General features: G+C 35.0%; 1 protein-coding gene across 1 annotated transcript in view; it reads right to left on the reverse strand.

Annotated features, from left to right (window-relative positions):
• LOC149776418 (cell division cycle protein 27 homolog) overlaps nt 1-22901 on the reverse strand; it is an 83561-nt gene that overhangs the window by 19067 nt on the left and 41593 nt on the right. Inside the window, exons 12-16 of the mRNA XM_089940830.1 lie at nt 16481-16653; nt 14749-14901; nt 12981-13061; nt 6230-6357; nt 678-795 (exon numbers count right to left, since the gene is read on the reverse strand). Coding sequence (XP_089796956.1) covers nt 678-795; nt 6230-6357; nt 12981-13061; nt 14749-14901; nt 16481-16653 — 653 coding nt within the window. The remainder of the gene's footprint in view (nt 1-677; nt 796-6229; nt 6358-12980; nt 13062-14748; nt 14902-16480; nt 16654-22901) is intronic.

The following is a 22901-nucleotide window of genomic DNA, read 5'->3' on the forward strand; positions in this document are numbered from 1 at the left end:
AGCAAAAGATTAAACTAGTTTTTTATTGGTGTCACCTAGCTAGTGTAAGAGAAGGTAATGTGTAGGAGTTTCTTCCCTTTTCTATATACAATTTTTTTTTCATCTCTCTTTATTTGCTGGATTCAAGAGGTAGTGATGCTTATGTTCCTAACATTAACGTGATCAAGGTACATAGAGAAATTAATGAATTCATTTTATTCACTAAAGCAGAAAAACTGTGCAGCGAAATAGTTTCGAGTACATTTGAAAACCTCTGACATTACAATTTTTCCACATTCAAGAATGTCATTTTAGATGTCTCAAGTTTTATTATTTTTTTAAATTGTACCATATATACTCTCTTACAAAGTTCAAGTGAAAACACTTTCAGATAAGGGTCTGTGCAGTCTGTAGGAGTTATCAGTAGAACAAAGAACATACACCCTGAGTTGCTGGCAGATTATTTGATGCCAGATCAGGGTCATTGTTGTTTGCAGTCAGACTCAACTTATTTATGCAAGTATATACAGTATGGAATATAGAAACATATAACTTTTTTAACCTAATGGTCATGTGATAAACTTTTATGATACTGCATTACTTACAACACCAATATGGCACATACATGTTTTATGATATTGCATTACTTACAAAAACCAACATGGCACATACATGTTTTATGATATTGCATTACTTACAACACCAATATGGCACAGAAGTGCTGAACTATGTGGATTGATTAGCAAGGCTTTCCTGAAGTGGACTTCTGCTAAACTGAATTTCTCTTGTCTGTAGTAGATCATTCCTACCCCATACCTGTGATGAAAAGAGTGAATAAATGTGAAGCCCTTTTCTTTCATTTCTTTTCAATTCCTTCCTTCTTCAGCCAGAAGTCTCTGATACTTACTGGCAATAAGCAAATAATATAAGCTCATTCTAAACAAAATATTTAAATGAATGTCATCATTTAATGAGATTTGCACCACCTCTACCCAGATGACAAATAAGTATGACAAATACTTCAGTTGTCGGAATATCTATTCAAGACAAATTCTGTGTTAATCCCACCTTTTATTTAGCTAAGTAAAGAACTGTTAACATGGGAGCTAACCTAGGATATGAAACAATCAGACAGATGGATGGAATAACACACACACAGACAATGAAGTGATTACTTTGTCAAGATTTCATCATTATAGGCTTTACAACAGTAATTGACATCTTTTCCTCACAGGGCAGGAAAGCAAAGTGTAATTATGGTATTGATGTGCATCACCATGCATCGTCTGTTATTTACAAAATTGCTATTTTCAAACTCTCAAAAAAACCCCACTTAATCAATCAAATGGCTACAGTTAGTAAAATCTGAAACAAATCTTTAAAAGTTTTGAAAAGAAAGAAAAAAATTAATTTTTTTTAAAAACCAATTTTTACAGAGAGCATCTTTGCGTAAGGGACTTTCAATTTGAATAAATTGTGCCAATCTGCAATCAAATACAGACACAGTTACTAAAATTAATTGCCACATGTATTCACTTATAAGTAAGCATTTCTTTAAATACTGAAAATTACACACCCGCCCTGAGGTATAAGCCTAATTATTGCTATTATAAGCAGCAAAAAGGCCTAATTTGGGCACTAACAAGTGTAATCTATATATTGCATGCCAGATATAAAGCACATATAAAATAAAAATACATTTATTTTGTCTACTAACCAGGTTCTGCAGCTGGTTAAATTTTTGTCATAACGGGCGAATTGAATATGGACCAGGACCAGAATACAAAATATACTGAAAATTTATTTATATTCAGCACTCTAGTTTACACGTGTGACTTTCACTGAATGATCGTGAACTGGATTTCTGCAATGATCACGGTCAGATTGTGCTCTGAGTGCTGTATTACATTATTCTCATATTGTTCTTTTAAAGTTGTAAAGCGCTGTTGGTTTGTCTATTTTTCTGATTCACATGTTTTAAAGTTTGAAAAGCCCCATCTACTCTAACATTTCTGTCATACAACATCCACAACTCACTGTAAAGCATTTTGCTAAGCATCTGGCACCATTTTCTTTAAAAAATATAGACTGGTCTGCTAACTAGCTAACTTATCAATACAATGTGTCTGTGAGGAAAAATTTATATTTTATTGTTGTTGTTGTTGTTATAGGGTTTATTGCCAATTTTGAGCACAAGATAGGCTATTCATGGCGGCCAGATCAAAGGTGGAGGAAGAATCAGGAAATACCCTGGAAAGAACCACCGACCCATGAAAAGCTAATGGCAAGCTTTCTCATGTACCCACACTGGCCACGCCCGGAACTTGAAGCCACACAGTGAGAGGTGAGATGATAATGATCTATAACGGTGAGCACTCAAGACCACTCGAGGTCTCGGTAGTTTATATTTGAAGAAACCCATCTGTTTTAATGGAAATGGGTCATATACAGTTGTTGTAAGCAGCAAATAAAGAAAGTATTTGTATACAATTCTTACCTAGCAATTGTCTTGTTAAGAATATACTCATATTTTTGTGAGAGGAATTAAAGAGATGACAATAAAAATGACAAAAACTTTATATTCTAAAACATAATTTCATGAATAAAAGTGTAATGTTAACTCCAGAAGCATTATGGTTGGCATCTCTATGAAAATTAAATTCATGCTGATAGTGATCATCTTATAAGCGTAACATACAAAAAAATTATGACCAATCAAAAGGGTTAATTAAAATATTTTTATGTTCTCATGCTAGTATGACAATATTCATTAAACAATACTTCATTCTAGTTATTTAGATATTTATACCATGTAAATGATATCAGTATATTAAATACTACCTGCCACAAAATGAAGCACCTGTCAATGTTGCTTACCATGGCGGATTATTAGCAAGTATATAGCTTCCATTTTCGTACAAGTCCTAACAACCTGTATTTGTATTTATATTTGTGCATTACTGTATAAACATAGTACCTGATGCAATAAAACATTTTACTTAATTTGTCTTTTCTTTTTCCATAAGTTAGATTTAATTTCAAAGTGACACTTTCCATGTTTTCTTCCAGTGCACATGGCTTATTAAGCCCGTGGACAGAACAACTAGCACTCACATTGCTATCAAGCTGACCATCCTTCTGATTGAGCTGTGACTTTAAAGTGCTTACTTCCTGTGCATGTTTGACCATAAACTCTTAGCATCACCTACTTGCTCTGTGACAAGTACCGGTGGGTGGCTATTTAAACTCCCTGTGAACCTGCTGTACAAATGACATGTGTTGCTGCCTTTAATAGATTTCACAGGCTGTAAGATCAAAGTGTCACTTACAAAGCCCAAGTTCATTCTCTACATAACCACCCACATCACAATGAAAAGAAGGGAATGGAGTTGGACCATATTTACCATGACTAGACAACGAAGGAGGATTTCAGAACTTTATTAAACAATGAGACCGAATTCTTTGGCTTTGCTGATGGTAATATTTATAAGATACTGTGAATCACAAAAATGTGGACTAAACTTTAATTGTCATGGTTACCATTTTTATTCCAGTATGTGACTTACAATACAAATCTTGGATTTATCATATAAATGGATTTAAAATGTCAACATAATTGATTTTAATGGATTTAATTAGAACAAACTGAAAGTTGTCAATTTATTTGTGACATATTCCACTCAATAATATAATTGTATTTTACACTGGCATTGTCTTTAATTTTTTTCTGTCTATCCAGCTTGGCTTATTTGTTTTTCTCCAAGTGCAACTCTGACTCACTGACAAGTTATTCTTTCAGACAGATCCGACTTAAAAAATTCACCCCAAATTGTAGAAGGGTCAAAGAAAAAATTGTCTTTTTTGCAGCAATAAAAAATGGATTTAAAATGTCAACATAATCGATTTTAATGGATTTAATTAGAACAAACTGAAAGTTGTCAATTTATTTGTGACATATTCCACTCAATAATATAATTGTATTTTACACTGGCATTGTCTTTAATTTTTTCTGTCTATCCAGTTTGGCTTATTTATTTTTCTCCAAGTGCAACTCTGACTCACTGACAAGTTATTCTTTCAGACAGATCCGACTTAAAAAATTCACCCCAAATTGTAGAAGGGTAAAAGAAAAAATTGTCTTTTTTGCAGCAATAAAAAATGGGGGTGTTGACTTATAAGTGAGTATATACAGTATTGTTTCAGTTGACATTTAACAACTCTTACAGCACATTTCTCTGAAAATGCTTATCGGACCAAATTTCACACACAGCGTTATGGCATAAAGACCTTACAAATTTTGTACAAACAATGCAGATTTGCCATAAAAAAAGAGCTCTCAGTAGGATTTCTTTATTAGTGGTCCAGGGTTTCTTAACCCCCCTTAAGGGCCTCTGCCAGTTTCTGAGAGTCAAAACCTTAATCTAGTTTCTTTTAATTCAATGCAATCTTTAAGTGCACACTGTTTTTAACATTTTTCTCGCTACATTATTAACTTAAGTTGCTTCCCTTTCTGAAAACAATAATTTTACTTACAAGAGTTGTTTCACTTACTAAGACATGCATTTCAGTACAACTTCAGAGAAATCAACAATATGCAGAAATTAAAATTATCTGCACTGCCTCTGCATATATCTCCTTGTAATAAAACCAAAATACTGAGGCAGTAAAACTAAAATATTGAGGCAATTTACAATTTACATGTATATTATGTTTTTCTAATATGGTCATGTTTCACTACATGTAAAATATTATAACTGAAAACTAACAGAATAGACTAAATTCTTGATGTTCGATCCCAGATGTGCCTTCTAAAACAAAGGTACATGGAAAATAAAGACCCCTTCACTTCCCAGCACATACCATTTTGAAAGCAGCCACATGCAATTTCTGCCACTGAAGAAGAGAAGCACATGCCTAAATCAATTGAAAACTTTAATGAATACATAAGCAGCCCTACAGTGAAGTAACATACCAACATGTCTGAGTACCTGACTCTTCCAAGAATCTTTATTTATTCTTGATATTTATATCAGTAAATAATGTTTTCCAATTAAATAAATGTTTCAAAATTCAAAACTCCTTATAAACTGAGTCTAACTCAAAACACAGACCCTTATCTGCCATTGTATAATGCACTGACAGACCTAGGTTTATGATGTTTGTTCTACTGATTACTCCTAACAAACTGTATAGACACGTGTGCAATGGCAGACCTAGGTTCATGTTGTTTGTTCTACTGATTACTCCTAACAAACTGTATAGACACGTGTGCAATGGCAAACCTAGGTTTAAGATGTTTGTTCTACTGATTACTCCTAACAAACTGTATAGACACGTGTGCAATGGCAGACCTAGGTTCATGTTGTTTGTTCTACTGATTACTCCTAACAAACTGTATAGACACGTGTGCAATGGCAGACCTAGGTTCATGTTGTTTGTTCTACTGATTACTCCTAACAAACTGTATAGACATGTGTGCAATGGCAGACCTAGGTTTATGATGTTTGTTCTACTGATTACTCCTAACAAACTGTATAGACACGTGTGCAATGGCAGACCTAGGTTCATGTTGTTTGTTCTACTGATTACTCCTAACAAACTGTATAGACACGTGTGCAATGGCAAACCTAGGTTTAAGATGTTTGTTCTACTGATTACTCCTAACAAACTGTATAGACACGTGTGCAATGGCAGACCTAGGTTCATGTTGTTTGTTCTACTGATTACTCCTAACAAACTGTATAGACACGTGTGCAATGGCAGACCTAGGTTCATGTTGTTTGTTCTACTGATTACTCCTAACAAACTGTATAGACACGTGTGCAATGGCAAACCTAGGTTTAAGATGTTTGTTCTACTGATTACTCCTAACAAACTGTATAGACACGTGTGCAATGGCAGACCTAGGTTCATGTTGTTTGTTCTACTGATTACTCCTAACAAACTGTATAGACACGTGTGCAATGGCAAACCTAGGTTTAAGATGTTTGTTCTACTGATTACTCCTAACAAACTGTATAGACACGTGTGCAATGGCAGACCTAGGTTTATGATGTTTGTTCTACTGATTACTCCTAACAAACTGTATAGACACGTGTGCAATGGCAGACCTAGGTTCATGTTGTTTGTTCTACTGATTACTGCTAACAAACTGTATAGACACGTGTGCAATGGCAGACCTGGGTCTGGGCAGTTGGACTTGACTTATAAGTGAGTATCGGCAGTATTTACCATTAGAAGCCTTACTTACCATGCATTATAGTGTCTTGGCTCAACACGAATGGCATTTCTAAAGCAGGCCATGGCTTTGTCAAGTTCTTCAGTGAAAACATACTCATGTCCCAGGAGAGTGTATGCATAAGCAAAATTCGGATTTTCCTGAAAATATAATTTTGGGTCAAACATGGTCACTTCCCATAAGTTACCTACTGAAAAGAGGGAATGTACAATGATTCTATGCCCACTGACAGCCCACACACTACAAAGCCTGGTCAAAGACCACAGAACCATCCATTCTCAACTAGAGATAATCTGGGTCCCCTGTAAATCGCTCACCCAGCATGCCAAAGCCAAGGTTAATAAAAAGCACATCTTAGATGATAGGACCTTTAGTGAAGTTCTGGCTAAATGCACTAATTGAGTTAAATTGAGATATACCAAATCCCACAAGAGATTCCATTTTAAAACAGCGTTGTTTTAGTCTATTCAAGTTAAAATTGGCTAGTAGGTCTCATAAATATTATTGGGAATGAAATCCCTTCCGCTGTGAAACCTGAAGCACCATAAGGAATGATTCTGTTGACTTAACCAGTCCCTGAATATATGCCACTTTTCATCCTACACCTTCAAAGTGAAAGACCTACTAGCTCATGCGATTCTCTCACAATAGAAGGCTGGAATTCTTCAAGCTCTCCTGACAGGGATGATATATCTGTGATTGCAACTGTTTGAATAAAATTGGTTTTGCTCGATTTTTTTTTCTGAGCCCATCCATTTCTAGATCATGTAGATCAGTTGTTCCTAACCTTATTGGGCTACAACCCTAAAAAATATATTTTCTGAGCCTCACAACCCCATTTCCACATTTTTTAAAGTTTTGCCAGCCTCAAGAACTAATCCTGGTGACCCTCCTCAATCCTCCCGAATGTCCTTGCAACCCTAATTTGGGGTACAACCCAGGGGTTGGAACCACTGAATTAGATCACTGACCCTGGATTTGTCCCATCTGAGTGGTGCTATCAGAAGCAGTTTGCAGTTCTGGCACTCCAATTTCAGTATTCTTTCAACACTAGTACAAAGGGGTGGGGTGGGGTGGGGTGCTGTGGGTAGGCAAAGGCTCTGGGAATTGGAAGATAAAGGTGGGAACTTGTTCCACCTTGCTGCAAAAAAAGTCTGTCACTTAAGCCCCACAAAGCAAGCAAATCTGATGAATATCGACTGATGAAAGGACCAATCCATATGAAAGATCTGGCTCTTTCTTGACAGAGAATTGGTCAGAACACTGAGCCTGCCTGGAAGGTGTTCACTTTTCATATTTAGCTTGTAACCAGCAAAGAAACTACCATACCAGAGTGCACAGAATGGGTGATTTGGTCTCCCGTTTGAGGAGGCAGGCCACCATCAGTGAATGATCAGAACTACTTTCCCATAAAGATGGTCCTTCCTGACATGAGAGGTTGAAAGGTCTTAATTATCGCCTTCATTTCCAGAAGGTTGATATGAAGGGGCAATTTCTTTGCTACTGACCATATTAAAGAATGGAAAGTGATGGGTTCTACAACCATACAAATTGGAATCCATACAAACCATAATCTCTGGTTGGAACTTTTCCAGAGGGATACCTGCCATGAGCCTACCTCTTATATTAATGACACAGATAACCTTCATGATTCTAGCCACCAAGCCCCAAGCATTGAAGTCCCAAGCATGATCCCTTTTCAACAAATCGGAAAATGACTAGTGATGCAGATCCAACATGGACAATGTTACAACTATGATATGAATGGGCTTTGAGGTAACATGAAAACATTTTATTCTACTATGCAGAATAGTGGGATAGACATAATCACCACTGTGATGTGTTACGCTTAGGCTCTTACAAAATGCAACAAAAAAAAAGAGTAAAGACAACAAGCTTTGTAAAATTTAACAAATAATGCATTTTTCCTTAGAAAAACAAGGTAAAAATAAGAAAAAGAACTTAGTTTTACAAATCAAATCCAAAAATAATCCAAGAATTAAAAAAATGTGAAGTCCTAGTAATAAAAAGCCCTAATGAAACTGAGGTCAAATCCCGATGAAATCGAATATGGAAGGCAATGAAATATGCTGTGGTCAGAGTTTTACTGATGTGCCATCAGTTCTTTGTTGAAGCACATAAAATAATATTCCACTGAATTCAGTGTAAATTTTGATAACTGTCCTTGTCCAAGAATTAATTTAAAGCACATGCATTTACAGGGAAAAATAATCTCTTGGAATCCAAATAATTTAAAGAAAACAAAAAAATTAGCCCAAACAAAACTGGTCAAAACATAAAACACTTTGACTTCTCAAGTGTTATGGCAAGAATAATTATTATTTCTCAATATATCAATAATAAGTCTTAGTAAGACACAAAACAGACGCCCGAGGTGGGTCATCTGAACATGTTTGAAGAACAAAATAGAAACTTTTTACATGCCTAACATCACATACTCCCAGTATGGTCTTAATTTCACTTTATGAATCTTACACTGAGAAAGAATTAAAAAAATAATAAAAAGTTGTTTACTTCAACTCTTACTGATTATGAATTAAGGTTAGGAACTAGGTCAGCATTAGATATAAAGTTTCTATTATTAGTGTTTACAAAAAACAGTCAGGTCAAATTGAAATATTTCTGGAAAATTTCAAATCCAGTAAATACAATTACATTACAATAGCATGTAATGAATAAATAATGATTTAAAACTAACAAACAAACAATTAAATTAAATCAAATATACATAACAGATGTTTGTAACTAATGTTAGTAGTTAATTGGCAACAGTGTCCATATGGGTCCTCTACTAGCATACCAAAAAGGATGCCAGAAGTTTACTCAGAAAAGAATTCATTTTCATTCCCCAGGTCATGGATTTATTTTTCTTTCAACATATCAAAATTTCCTTTATTTTCACCAAATGCATCTGTAAATGCCTGACTCACAGATGGAAGTGGTGGACATTCTAGAGCTGGCAGCACCCTGAAACCTTCCTCTACAGCAGCCTAAAAGCTAAACTTGGATTGCTCCATTGATGGATCTGATAAGTTAAGGCATTAGAGGGATTCTCACATTCACTGTATAATTTAACCTTGTCATGACATACATCCACATTTGTAGAAAACATCCCGTGCAATAAAGTCAAGTTAATAATTTAATGTCAAAGATGCATGTGTTGCACTCTTGCACCTTCTGAATGGGCACCCCGTTCCAGTCAGGTGCCCATTCAGAAGTTGCAAGAGTGCAACACACTCAGACACAGGCTGTTTATAGGAGCCTTTTCAAGACCTTGTTTTTTCAATAAATTCCAATGTACCACCTTTTACTGATGATCTGGTATCTGAGTGATGTTTTTTCTTTACTGAACTTTTTTTGTTCTAGCACACAAGGAATTCTTTGTGATATTGCTGTCTGGAAAAAAGGTGCAAAATGAATTGCCAGCAACACTGGCAACTGATAGAGGAAGGTTCATTTCTAAAAGAAATTTAGATGAAAAGAAAAACTTTCGATAAAACTACAATAATGCTGTATCTACTATTTATAAATATTTTAAGTTCAGGCTGTGCTGTTGATGATGAAGCAGCATGCTGATGTTCATTAGCTTTTTCATGCTGTTTTATGTCATGGGTACCTCCCTACCGAACAATGAAATCATAATTACATAAGTTGCAAAATGCAAAAAATCTTTCATACTGCAACAGGTCTAGTAGACCTGCCAACAGCGAAAATACCTCAGAAAGACTATTGTTATTTTTCTGTAAACTGAACTAATTTTCTATCAAGGTGTAACAAAATAACATGAACTGCTATTGTCAACCTGATAATCAAGCACTTGAAAGTTTATATAGCAAAGGCAAAATGATGCTGAGCAAAAACATTTGAAAAAGTAAACCTCAGCTCTCATGGTCCCCATTTTAGAATCAGAAACTGCATTTCCAAACCTGATGGAAGTAAAATGTTCCTTGCTAGATCTCTCAGCTCAATGTCAACTTTGTTATTTTCAAATTCAAGTGGCAGCAATCATCTCTCTTGCCATGAGAAATATTAAAATCAGTACTACATGTCTGATAAATTTAGTTGTTGCCTTTCCAGTGTTTTCTTCGTTTTTTTTCCAAGTACAGCCACGTATCTGAATATTTCTTGTCATACTTCTGTGCCTATTGTTTGGACTTTGTAAGAGACTCATTGTCTCCTTTACTGTAAACCTGTTTTGTATATTGTGCAATATTTACAGATGATGCTATAATGCACAAGCATATGCTTGTTCACACAAGTGTTTTGCATAAACAAATTGGGTAAATCAAAGCTTCTGAGGTATCCCCTGTAAAGTTAGTCTGGTTCCCTGATCAACTCTAGATTATTACCAAAATCCAGATCCAGACCAAACCAGGAAAAGCCAATGTCCAGATTTGATCACAACAATACTATTATTTTAATTGTCTCCTACTGATCTGTAACACTGTTAAAAATTTTTTTTTTTAAGTCTTAATGGGTTTGCATTTCCAAGTTTAGGATTGCACTAAAGAAAGCTAGTTCAGGTGAAAAAAGTGGGAGGTAACCAAACCAGTTTTAACCCTATGGGTCCCTATTTAATATGATTGTTCAGACTGGATTTTATGCCCGATTCACAATTTTAAAATTATTTTATCTATTCCTAATATTCAGATTTTTGTAACACTCTGAAGAAATGTTTTGAATGACATCACCTTCTGAAAAGTGACAACTGATAGGTAATGTAACTGAAATAAACCTAAAAGATTAGAAATGTCCATGGTAAAAAATACCAGAGATGCACCCTACTGTCCTTATCATGTACCTGCTGCCCTGCCAGTATGCCCTGTTGCTTTGATAATGAAATTGCCCTTTACAAAGCTCAACCACAAAACACATTAAGCTGACTTTCTTCAAACAAAAGACATTTTTTTAAATATACCACTGAAAAATGGTTGGAATTTATCCATTTGTAAATATTCCATGTAAAAAAAATATCAAGAAATAGATGTGTGTTGCAATTACTGCCCAGTGTCTGCAGTTTTGTCAAGAAATGATCAAATAACAGATCAAAATATTGTCTTCACTACTCCAGGTACATATAACCCAATAAGCCATAAGGTTTTAAGAATGAACCAGTTTAATAAACAAGATTTACTTTAACAAAGGGGCTTCAAACTAAAATTACATTGGGACAGACATTTTTTTTATCACAATGGCTTAATAAACAGATTTACTTTAACAATTGGACCTCAGTCTAACTGCATCACTATATATATATATATATATATATATATATATATATATATATATATATATATATACATATATATATATATATGTATGTATGTATCAAAGTGGATCATCTGAAATCATGCTTGAGACTGCCTGAGAAAATGTGATGCAAAATTGCATGCCAAATTTAAAAAAAAATAGGCAAATATTTAACTTTGTTGTTGTATCTATTTTCCATTAAAAATTCAAACAGGGTTCCTGCTATAAATTCAAATAAAGATTTCAGACCTTTTCCAGACCTAAAAATAAAAATTTCAAGACCTAACAACGTGACACGTTTATTGACCTAATGGGGCTAAAATACTTAAAACTGCGAGTAAAATGTGAAGAGATGAAAAATATAATTTAAGCTATAAGATTTTATTTACCTTAGCAAAATCTTGCAATCTATTACTTACAGTCCACAATAATATATAAAAAATTAGAGTTCCAATATATGTAACACATGATGTTTTAGTCTTAAGTTTGGAAGGCCCTATCCAGGCTTTAAAGTCTTAAGTTTGAAAGGCCCTATCCAGACTTTAAAGTCTTAAGTTTGGAAGGCCCTATCCAGGCTTTAAAGTCTTAAGTTTGAAAGGCCCTATCCAGGCTTTAAAGTCTTAAGTTTGAAAGGCCCTATCCAGGCTTTAAAGTCTTAAGTTTGGAAGGCCCTATCCAGACTTTAAAGTCATCAGTTTCTTCCCCCAGAGGGTTATAAACACAATGTCCAGGCATTCTTTAAATATCAGGTCCACATAGGCACACAAAAGATTCGTCCAAGTATGTCAAATCAAATAATAAAAAAATGATATTAAAATAAATACTCACTAGCACAATACAAAACTTAAATTAATGAAATAATCCATGAAATGGAAAATTTTGAATTGTCTGCAATAAGTCAGCAAACAACCATCAAAATGGCATGGCCTTCTCCCACAAATTTATCAGCTATACATGCCTTGATATATTGTGTTGTACAAGTAACATCCAAAGAGCTCCACAAAGAACAGTCACATTTCCGGAACAACAAAAACTGAAGACTTTTTCCAGACTTCTTATTTATTTTAAAAAAATTCCAGACTTTTTCAAGGCCTGGAAAAGCAATTTTCAAATTTAAGACTTTTTCCAGAATTCCAGACCATGCGGGAACCCTGTTTAAAGGTAAAAAAAAATTTGGGTCATTTATTGATACCATGTACTATATCTTTGTACACTTGAATTCTTTTTGCTAAATTTTTTCATGTGTTTTGTTCACAACAAAATTTACGTGTAACAATATAAACACAATTTTTCCTGGATAATATCCTTCAAATTTGATGCTCATAAAATCTGTGCAATTTAAATACTACAAAAAAAATGTATATAACATCCATTATAAAGGAAAACAAGAAATCTGCATACTATCTGAATAACTAATCTGGATGGCTCTTTGAAAGATCATAACATCTATTATAAAGGAAGAAACAATTTACAGACAATCTGTATGTCTCACCTGGATGGCCCTTTGAAAGAATTTGATGGCTATGTCATGTTCCTTTTGTAAACTAAAACAATTTCCTGTTGTACACCAAGCCTGCAAAGGAGAAATTTTCTAGTAACAAATTTGCATGTTTTCCTTTTTCCCCATAATCAAGTACGAATTTTTAAATCGAAAATTATTCCGACCTAAAAGAAATGCCCCCATCCCATCTGACACACACCGTATTTCAATATATACTTTCTTGTAAGTCAATCCAACTAGAGTCAATCCAACTAGAAACTGCTCAGACCCAGATCTGTCATTGCAAAATGCACCAGTATGCATATCTGGATCGATGAAGATTGTTGGGAGTCATTTGCAGAAAACACAACACAGACCTTGATCTGTTGGCACATTATGTGATGGCAGATCAGAATCTATGTTGTTTGCAATGGGCTTAACTTATAAGCGTGTATACACATCATATCTTTTTATTTCTCCAATACATCCATACACTTCATTCTTACATGTGTGCCACACAGTTCTCAAAACCAAGGAAGCTATATATCAATTGATTGCATTAGATATATTCCATATATACTCTCTTATAAGTTGATTTCAACTGTAAGAAAATAGATCTCGATTTGCTAATGCATACTGCACCACCAGATCAGGGTCTATCTTGGTTGTTTTCCTGATTACTTCTAAGAAACTGCATAGACCCAGATCTGCCAGCACATTATGTGATGACAGATCTTAGTCTGTGTAGTTTGCTGATTGACTTGACCTGTAAGCAAGTACATACAGTAAATAAAAATTACGATGCATCTGATGTCTCATCCTTTCTTCCATTCCAATAAAATTCATCATACTACACAAACTACACAATCAACAATTGTAACACTAAGTGTCCTCTGTTCATTGTATTGGTTCATTATGTCTATTAAGAATTTAAATTAGCCACAATTCTACTTTTCCTATCTATTTATTGCATTTTCAATACTGCTAATGTAATAATTTCTTGTATTTAAATACGATATTTACAAACATAACACATGTATCAGCAAATAATGATGTCACTGAACAAATAAATTCTCAACAATTATTATGTTGGTCAGACCTACACTACATATAATATCTCCACTGCTGATAACTGATGTCAACTTAGGAATGTATCAAAAACAATGTTTACCACATTCCTGATTGCAAATAGTACATGTTTAATTGTATTTTGTAGTGTAGAACACTGGTGGAAAATATCTCCATACTGTATCATGTTACTATTATCTTATATGACATAATGTCAAATTAGAGTTTTTACTGGTACATAGTCACTATGCCTTCATCATATTCAACACACAACAAATGTCTGCTATCCATAGTTTTAAGTAGCTATCTACTCTACCTGCATTTTAACATCCCTAAGAACATTTATCCTTTAATGCTTTATCAGTTCCAAATGGGTGCCATTTTGATTATAATCTAATATCTGCACCCAGGAATGTGAGAAAAATCGTCGCTTAATATGCATCGGTATCGGATAGGAAAATTGCACAATCAGGATCAGAATCTGTACCAGACACTCAACCAATCCTCATGTCAGATGAAAAATTGTAACCCTGATGTATATGAACAAGTGGATTAATCCGCTTTTGTGAGACATGATATCCTATCTACACAAGCAAAATTTAAAATGTTTATAGCCTTGTATGAGATTTTAAATTCTTAGTATTATGCATATAGTTAATTTTGTTAATAAAGAGACAAAATAAAATGATATAAGGACAAAATCAGCTCTCACCTCTGGCGATCTTTTATCAATTTCTGTCAAATGCTGAGCAAGAGCGGATAACTCTACCTCCTTTTGGAGATGCCAAAGGGCAGTACTGTAGTATTCCATACCTTCTAAATGGTATGGCTCGGTTAACCTGACTTCGCTGAATATTTTCTCGGCCTGCATGTGAAGAGAAATAAGATGTGATGGTACAATACAATCTTTGATGAACTCCTTCCTACCTTATAATATGTCAAGAAATGTGTCAACATGACATGGTATTGCGGACAATATGATGAGGGCAAAGATTTTCCAATAAAGAAACTCTGATCGTAACTTTTTTAAATGTTTTTAGAAAACAGTGAAAACTGAACTGAAAATGAATCCTTTGACACCATCCGTTCCTGCCATGATGGCTGCATCTAGATTCAAAACCATCATTCCTGTTTACTCATTTTCATGAACCATACCAAATAAAATCACTCTCCCTCAAACAGCACAGATGGAGCTCAGGCTGCACCATACCAAATAAAATCACTCTCCCTCAATCAGCGCAGATGGAGTTCAGGTTGCACCATACCAAATAAAATCACTCTCCCTCAATCAGTGCAGATGGAGTTCAGGTTGCACCATGCCAAATAAAATCATTCTCCCTCAATCAGTGCAGATTGAGTTCAGGTTGCACCATACCAAATAAAATCACTCTCCCTCAATCAGTGCTGATTGAGTTCAGGTTGCACCATACCAAATAAAATCACTCTCCCTCAATCAGTGCAGATGGAGTTCAGGTTGCACCATACCAAATAAAATCATTCTCCCTCAATCAGTGCAGTGGGAGTTCAGACTGCAAGAAAAACAATGGCAGATGGACAAATGCATGAAAGGTGTGATGTGACCTGTCATGTTATATCTAAAAAAACATGGACCTAAAAAACCATGACAATGTTGAAGCTCAAACTACCACAAGATAGCATTTGTTGCTATCTGCTAACAAATAATGTATTCCATCAAAATGAAACTCAAATACTGTCAAATCATTTATTTTCTGTGCTATAATTTAATTTTGTTTTTAGAAAATCACATGTTCATCATGCTTATTTTCTTGGATTGTGAAAGATGTCTTTAGTTTCCAAAGATGAATCATTCTTCATTAGGTCATTGAATTCATGGTGAGTAAACTTGCTACTTCCCAATATATAGTGAATTCAGTGTCTCAAACGGCTGTTATTGATGGTGAGTAAACTTGCTACTCCCCAATAAATAGTGAATTCAGTGTCTCAAACGGCTGTTATTGATGGTGAGTAAACTTGCTACTCCCCAATAAATAGTGAATTCAGTGTCTCAAATGGCTGTTATTGATGGTGAGTAAACTTGCTACTCCCCAATAAATAGTGAATTCAGTGTCTCAAATGGCTGTTATTGATGGTGAGTAAACTTGCTACTCCCCAATAAATAGTGAATTCAGTGTCTCAAACAGCTGTTATTGATGGTGAGTAAACTTGCTACTCCCCAATAAATAATGAATTCAGTGTCTCAAACAGCTGTTATTGATGGTGAGTAAACTTGCTACTCCCCAATAAATAGTGAATTCAGTGTCTCAAACAGCTGTTATTGATGGTGAGTAAACTTGCTACTCCTCAATAAATAGTGAATTTAGTGTCTCAAACGGCTGTTATTGAGCTGCATGAACATGAAAATCACCAATTAACTAAAAACATACATATTAAAATAAAAAATTCAGCATGCTAACTTTTCTCACCTTTTGGTATTCTGTAAGCTCAAAGTAAGCTCTACCTAACTGACAGAGAACCCAGGCTGTACTGTACTGGTGTTGGGGTATCTCTGAAAACAGGTCTATAGCCTTTTTACACTCGTACTGAGACAAGGCCTGATAGGCCTTACCCAGCATCTGCAGTAAGCTCAAAATGCCATCTGAAAGGAAAGTATATGAAACAACTATGAACAAATAAACTAGAAGAAAAAAATATAACAACTGTTGATAAAAAAAACCATCAGCTAAAATGCTGCTGCTGTCTTGCTTCTTCACTAAGGTGGGCTCTACAAAATCTTGTCACAATCTGCATGTGAATTCAATATTAGAATGGCCTACGTAAAGCTGTATGTGTCAAACCATGTATATATTTTTATTTAATTTTACTTATTTTATATTTTACATCTTATTATTTCTGCATCAAACTAGACAAAATTATATGTATCTAACAAACATCTTTGAACTGTGTTTTATCAACCTTTAAAATAATAATCTCAAATCATTATTATATATCTCAAACCATTACTTCCCTAATGTCTTATTTAAGACTTCAAAACCTAAATTTAAAAAAAAGCATAAAGTGGATTTTTCACTGAATAATGTTTTTGTTTTTGACATATTAGGATGCTAAAGTTTTGAGAAAATACTAATATTGACTTTAAAAATTTCAACACTGAAGCAAATTTGAACTTCACTGTAATTTTGAAGTTAGGCAATGGATTCCGGTGTTTTCCTATTTAATACAAAATCATAATGTAATGTATTTTTTATAACTTTCCTGCAATATGGTATACAGCAAGTGAGTAATTTCATATTCAGCCAAATACACACCTAATGCTCATGCATAATAAACAGCAACTAGAAGGAGTATCAAGCTGTTTCAATCACAATGTTTTTATAGAGACAAATAAAACTATCAATATGATGGAAGTATTATTTGAAACACATTAAACAATTACAAAAGCAGTGACTACCACATGGAATAGTTGCTTTCATAAAAAAAAAAAAATCAAGCAATATATAACTTTTTCATAACAAAAGTGACCCGCAGCTTGAAAAACATCACTTTTGAGTAACCATGTTTTAAGCATTGTATAGACATCTCACTTAATGTGATGATGGTAACCATGTTTGAAGCATTGCAGAGGCACCTCAGTTAATCTGATGCTGGTAACCATGTTTTAAGCATTGTACAGGCAACTCAGTAAATGTGATGATGGTAACAATGTTTTAAGCATTGTACATCACTTAATGTGATGATGGCAACAATGTTTTAAGCATTGCACTAGCAACTCAGTTAATGTGATGATGGCAACAATATTTTAAGCATTGTACTAGCAACTCAGTTAATGTGATGATGGTAACAATGTTTTAAGCATTGCAGAGGCAACTCACTTAATGTGATGATGGTAACCATGTTTAAGCATTGCAGAGGCAACTCACTTAATGTGATGGTGGTAACCATGTTTTAAGCATTGTACAGGCAACTCACTTAATGTGATGATGGTAACCATGTTTTAAGCATTGCAGAGGTAAATCACTTAATGTGATGATGGTAACCATGTTTTAAGTATTGTACAGACAACTCAGTTAATGTGATGATGGTAGCCATGTTTTAAGCATTGTACTAGCAACTCAGTTAATGTGATGATGGAAACCATGTTTTGAGCATTGTACAGACAACTCACTTAATGTGATGATGGTAACCATGTTTCAAGCATTGTACAGGGAACTCAGTTAATGTGATGATGGTAACCATGTTTTAAGCATTGCAGAGGCAACTCACTTAATGTGATGGTGGTAACCATGTTTTAAGCACTGTACAGACAACTCAGTTAATGTGATGACGGTAACCATGTTTTAAGCACTGTACAGGCAACTCAGTTAATCTGATGATAGTAACCATGTTTTAAGCATTGCAGAGGCAACTCAGTTAATGTGATGATGGTAGCCATGTTTTAAGCATTGTACTAGTAACTCAGTTAATGTGATGATGGTAACCATGTTTTGAGCATTGTACAGGCAACTCAGTTAATGTGATGATGGTAACCATGTTTTAAGCATTGTACTAGTAACTCAGTTAATGTGTTGATGGTAACCATGTTTTAAGCATTGTACAGGCATATCACTTAATGTGATGATGTTAACCATGTTTTAAGAATTGCACAGGCAACTCACTTAATGTGATGATGGTAACCATGTTTTAAGCATTGTACAGGCAACTCACTCAATGTGATGATGGTAACCATGTTTTAAGCATTGTACAGGCAACTCACTTAATGTGATGATGGTAACCATGTTTTAAGCATTGTACAGGCAACTCACTCAATGTGATGATGGTAACCATGTTTTAAGCATTGTACAGGCAACTCACTTAATGTGATGATGGTAACCATGTTTTAAGCAAGGCAGAGGCAACTCAGTTAATGTGATGATGGTAACAATGTTTCAAGCATTGTACAGGCAACTCAGTTAATGTGATGATGGTAACCATGTTTTAAGCATCATACAAGCAACTCACTCAATGTGATGATGGTAACCATGTTTTAAGCATTGTACAGGCAACTCACTTAATGTGAAGATGGTAACCATGTTTTAAGCATTGTACAGGCAACTCACTTAATGTGATGATGGTAACCATGTTTTAAGCATTGTACAGGCAACTCAGTTAATGTGATGATGGTAACCATGTTTTAAGCATTGTACAGGCAACTCAGTTAATGTGATGATGGTAACAATGTTTCAAGCATTGTACAGGCAACTCAGTTAATGTGATGATGGTAACCATGTTTTAAGCATCATACAAGCAACTCACTTAATGTGATGATGGTAACCATGTTTTAAGCATTGTACAGGCAACTCAGTTAATGTGATGATGGTAACCATGTTTTAAGCATTGTACAGGCAACTCAGTTAATGTGATGATGGTAACCATGTTTTAAGCATTGTACAGGCAACTCACTTAATGTCATGATGGTAACCATGTTTCAAGCATTGTATAGGCAACTCACTTAAATGCGATGATGGTAACCATGTTTTAAGCATTGTATAGGCAACTCACTTAATGTGATGATGGTAACCATGTTTTAAGCATTGTACAGGCAACTCACTTAATGTGATGATGGTAACCATGTTTTAAGCATTGTACAGGCAACACACTTAATGTGATGATGGTAACCATGTTTTAAGCATTGTACAGGCAACTCACTTAATGTGATGATGGTAACCATGTTTCAAGCATTGTATAGGCAACTCACTTAATGTGATGATGGTAACCATGTTTTAAGCATGTATGGGCAACTCACTTAATGTGATGATGGTAAACATGTTTTAAGCATTACAGAGGCTACTCAGTTAATGTGATGATGGTAACCATGTTTTAAGCATTGTACAGGCAACTCGGTTAATGTGATGATGGTAACCAGGTTTTAAGCATTGTACTGGCAACTCAGTTAATGTGATGATGGTAACCATGCCTTAAGCATTGTACAGGCATATCACTTAATGTGATGATGGTAACCATGTTTTAAGAATTGTACAGGCAACTCACTCAATGTGATGATGGTAACCATGTTTTAAGCACTGCAAAGGCAACTCAGTTAATGTGACGATGGTAACCATGTTTTAAGCATTGAAGAGGCAACTCACTTAATGTGATGGTGGTAACCATGTTTTAAGCATTGCACAGACAACTCAGTTAATGTGATGATAGTAACCATGTTTTAAGCATTGCAGAGGCAACTCAGTTAATGTGATGATGGTAGCCATGTTTTAAGCATTGTACTAGTAACTCAGTTAATGTGATGATGGTAACCATGTTTTAAGCATTGCAGAGGCAACTCACTTAATGTGATGGTGGTAACCATGTTTTAAGCATTGCAGAGGCAACTCACTTAATGTGATGGTGGTAACCATGTTTTAAGCACTGTACAGACAACTCAGTTAATGTGATGATGGTAACCATGTTTTAAGCATTGTACAGGCAACTCAGTCAATGTGATGATGGTAACCATGTTTTAAGCATTGTACAGGCAACTCACTTAATGTCATGATGGTAACCATGTTTCAAGCATTGTATAGGCAACTCACTTAATGCGATGATGGTAACCATGTTTTAAGCATTGTATAGGCAACTCACTTAATGTGATGATGGTAACCATGTTTTAAGCATTGTACAGGCAACTCACTTAATGTGATGATGGTAACCATGTTTTAAGCATTGTACAGGCAACTCACTTAATGTGATGATGGTAACCATGTTTTAAGCATTGTACAGGCAACTCACTTAATGTGATGATGGTAACCATGTTTCAAGCATTGTATAGGCAACTCACTTAATGTGATGATGGTAACCATGTTTTAAGCATGTATGGGCAACTCACTTAATGTGATGATGGTAAACATGTTTTAAGCATTACAGAGGCTACTCAGTTAATGTGATGATGGTAACCATGTTTTAAGCATTGTACAGGCAACTCGGTTAATGTGATGATGGTAACCATGTTTTAAGCATTGTACAGGCAACTCAGTTAATATGATGATGGTAACCATGCCTTAAGCATTGTACAGGCATATCACTTAATGTGATGATGGTAACCATGTTTTAAGAATTGTACAGGCAACTCACTCAATGTGATGATGGTAACCATGTTTTAAGCACTGCAGAGGCAACTCAGTTAATGTGACGATGGTAACCATGTTTTAAGCATTGAAGAGGCAACTCACTTAATGTGATGGTGGTAACCATGTTTTAAGCATTGTACAGACAACTCAGTTAATGTGATGATAGTAACCATGTTTGAAGCATTGCAGAGGCAACTCACTTAATGTGATGATGGTAGCCATGTTTTAAGCATTGTACTAGTAACTCAGTTAATGTGATGATGGTAACCATGTTTTAAGCATTGCAGAGGCAACTCACATAATGTGATGGTGGTAACCATGTTTTAAGCATTGAAGAGGCAACTCACTTAATGTGATGATGGTAACCATGTTTTAAGCATCATACAGGCACTCACTTAATGTGATGACGGTAACCATGTTTTAAGCATTGTAGAGGCAAATCACTTAATGTGATGATGGTAACCATGTTTTGAGCATTGTACAGGCAACTCAGTTAATATGATGATGGTAACCATGTTTGAAGCATTGTACAGGGAACTCAGTTAATGTGATGATGGTAACCATGTTTTAAGCATTGTACAGGCATATCACTTAATGTGATGATGTTAACCATGTTTTAAGAATTGTACAGGCAACTCACTTAATGTGATGATGGTAACCATGTTTTAAGCACTGCAGAGGCAACTCACTTAATGTGATGATGGTAACCATGTTTTAAGCACTGCAGAGGCAACTCAGTTAATGTGATGATGGTAACCATGTTTTAAGCACTGCAGAGGCAACTCACTTAACCTGATGGTGGTAACCATGTTTAAAGCACTGTACAGACAACTCAGTTAATGTGATGATGGTAACCATGTTTTAAGCATTGTACAGGCAACTCAGTTAATGTGATGATAGTAACCATGTTTTAAGCACTGCAGAGGCTACTCAGTTAATGTGATGATGGTAACCATGTTTTAAGCATTGTACTAGTAACTCAGTTAATGTGATGATGGTAACCATATTTTGAGCATTGTACAGGCAACTCAGTTAATGTGATGATGGTAACCATGTTTTAAGCATTGTACAGGCAACTCAGTTAATGTGATGATGGTAACCATGTTTTAAGCATTGTACAGGCAACTCAGTTAATGTGATGATGGTAACCATGTTTTAAGCATTGTACAGGCAACTCACTTAATGTCATGATGGTAACCATGTTTCAAGCATTGTATAGGCAACTCACTTAATGTGATGATGGTAACCATGTTTTATAAGCATTACAGAGGCTACTCGGTTAATGTGATGATGGTAACCATGTTTTAAGCATTGTACAGGCTACTCAGTTAATGTGATAATGGTAACCATGTTTTAAGCATTGTACAGGCATATCACTTAATGTGATATGTTAACCATGTTTCAAGAATTGTACAGGCAACTCAGTTAATGTGATGATGGTAACCATGTTTTAAGCATTGTACAGGCAACTCACTTAATGTGATGATGGTAACCATGTTTTAAGCATCGTACAGGCAACTCACTTAATGTGATGATGGTAACCATGTTTTAAGCATTGCAGAGGCAAATCACTTAATGTGATGGTGGTACCCATGTTTTAAGCATTGTACAGGGAACTCACTTAATGTGATGATGGTAACCATGTTTTAAGCATCATACAGGCAATCACTTAATGTGATGACGGTAACCATGTTTTAAGCATTGCAGAGGAAAATCACTTAATGTGATGATGGTAACCATGTTTTAAGTATTGTACAGACAACTCAGTTAATGTGACGATGGTAAC

The sequence above is a fragment of the Sinohyriopsis cumingii genome, chromosome 18 (assembly GCF_028554795.1).
Source record: "Sinohyriopsis cumingii isolate HCF-2022 chromosome 18, ASM2855479v2, whole genome shotgun sequence".
NCBI classification, from domain to species: Eukaryota; Metazoa; Mollusca; class Bivalvia; order Unionida; family Unionidae; genus Sinohyriopsis; species Sinohyriopsis cumingii.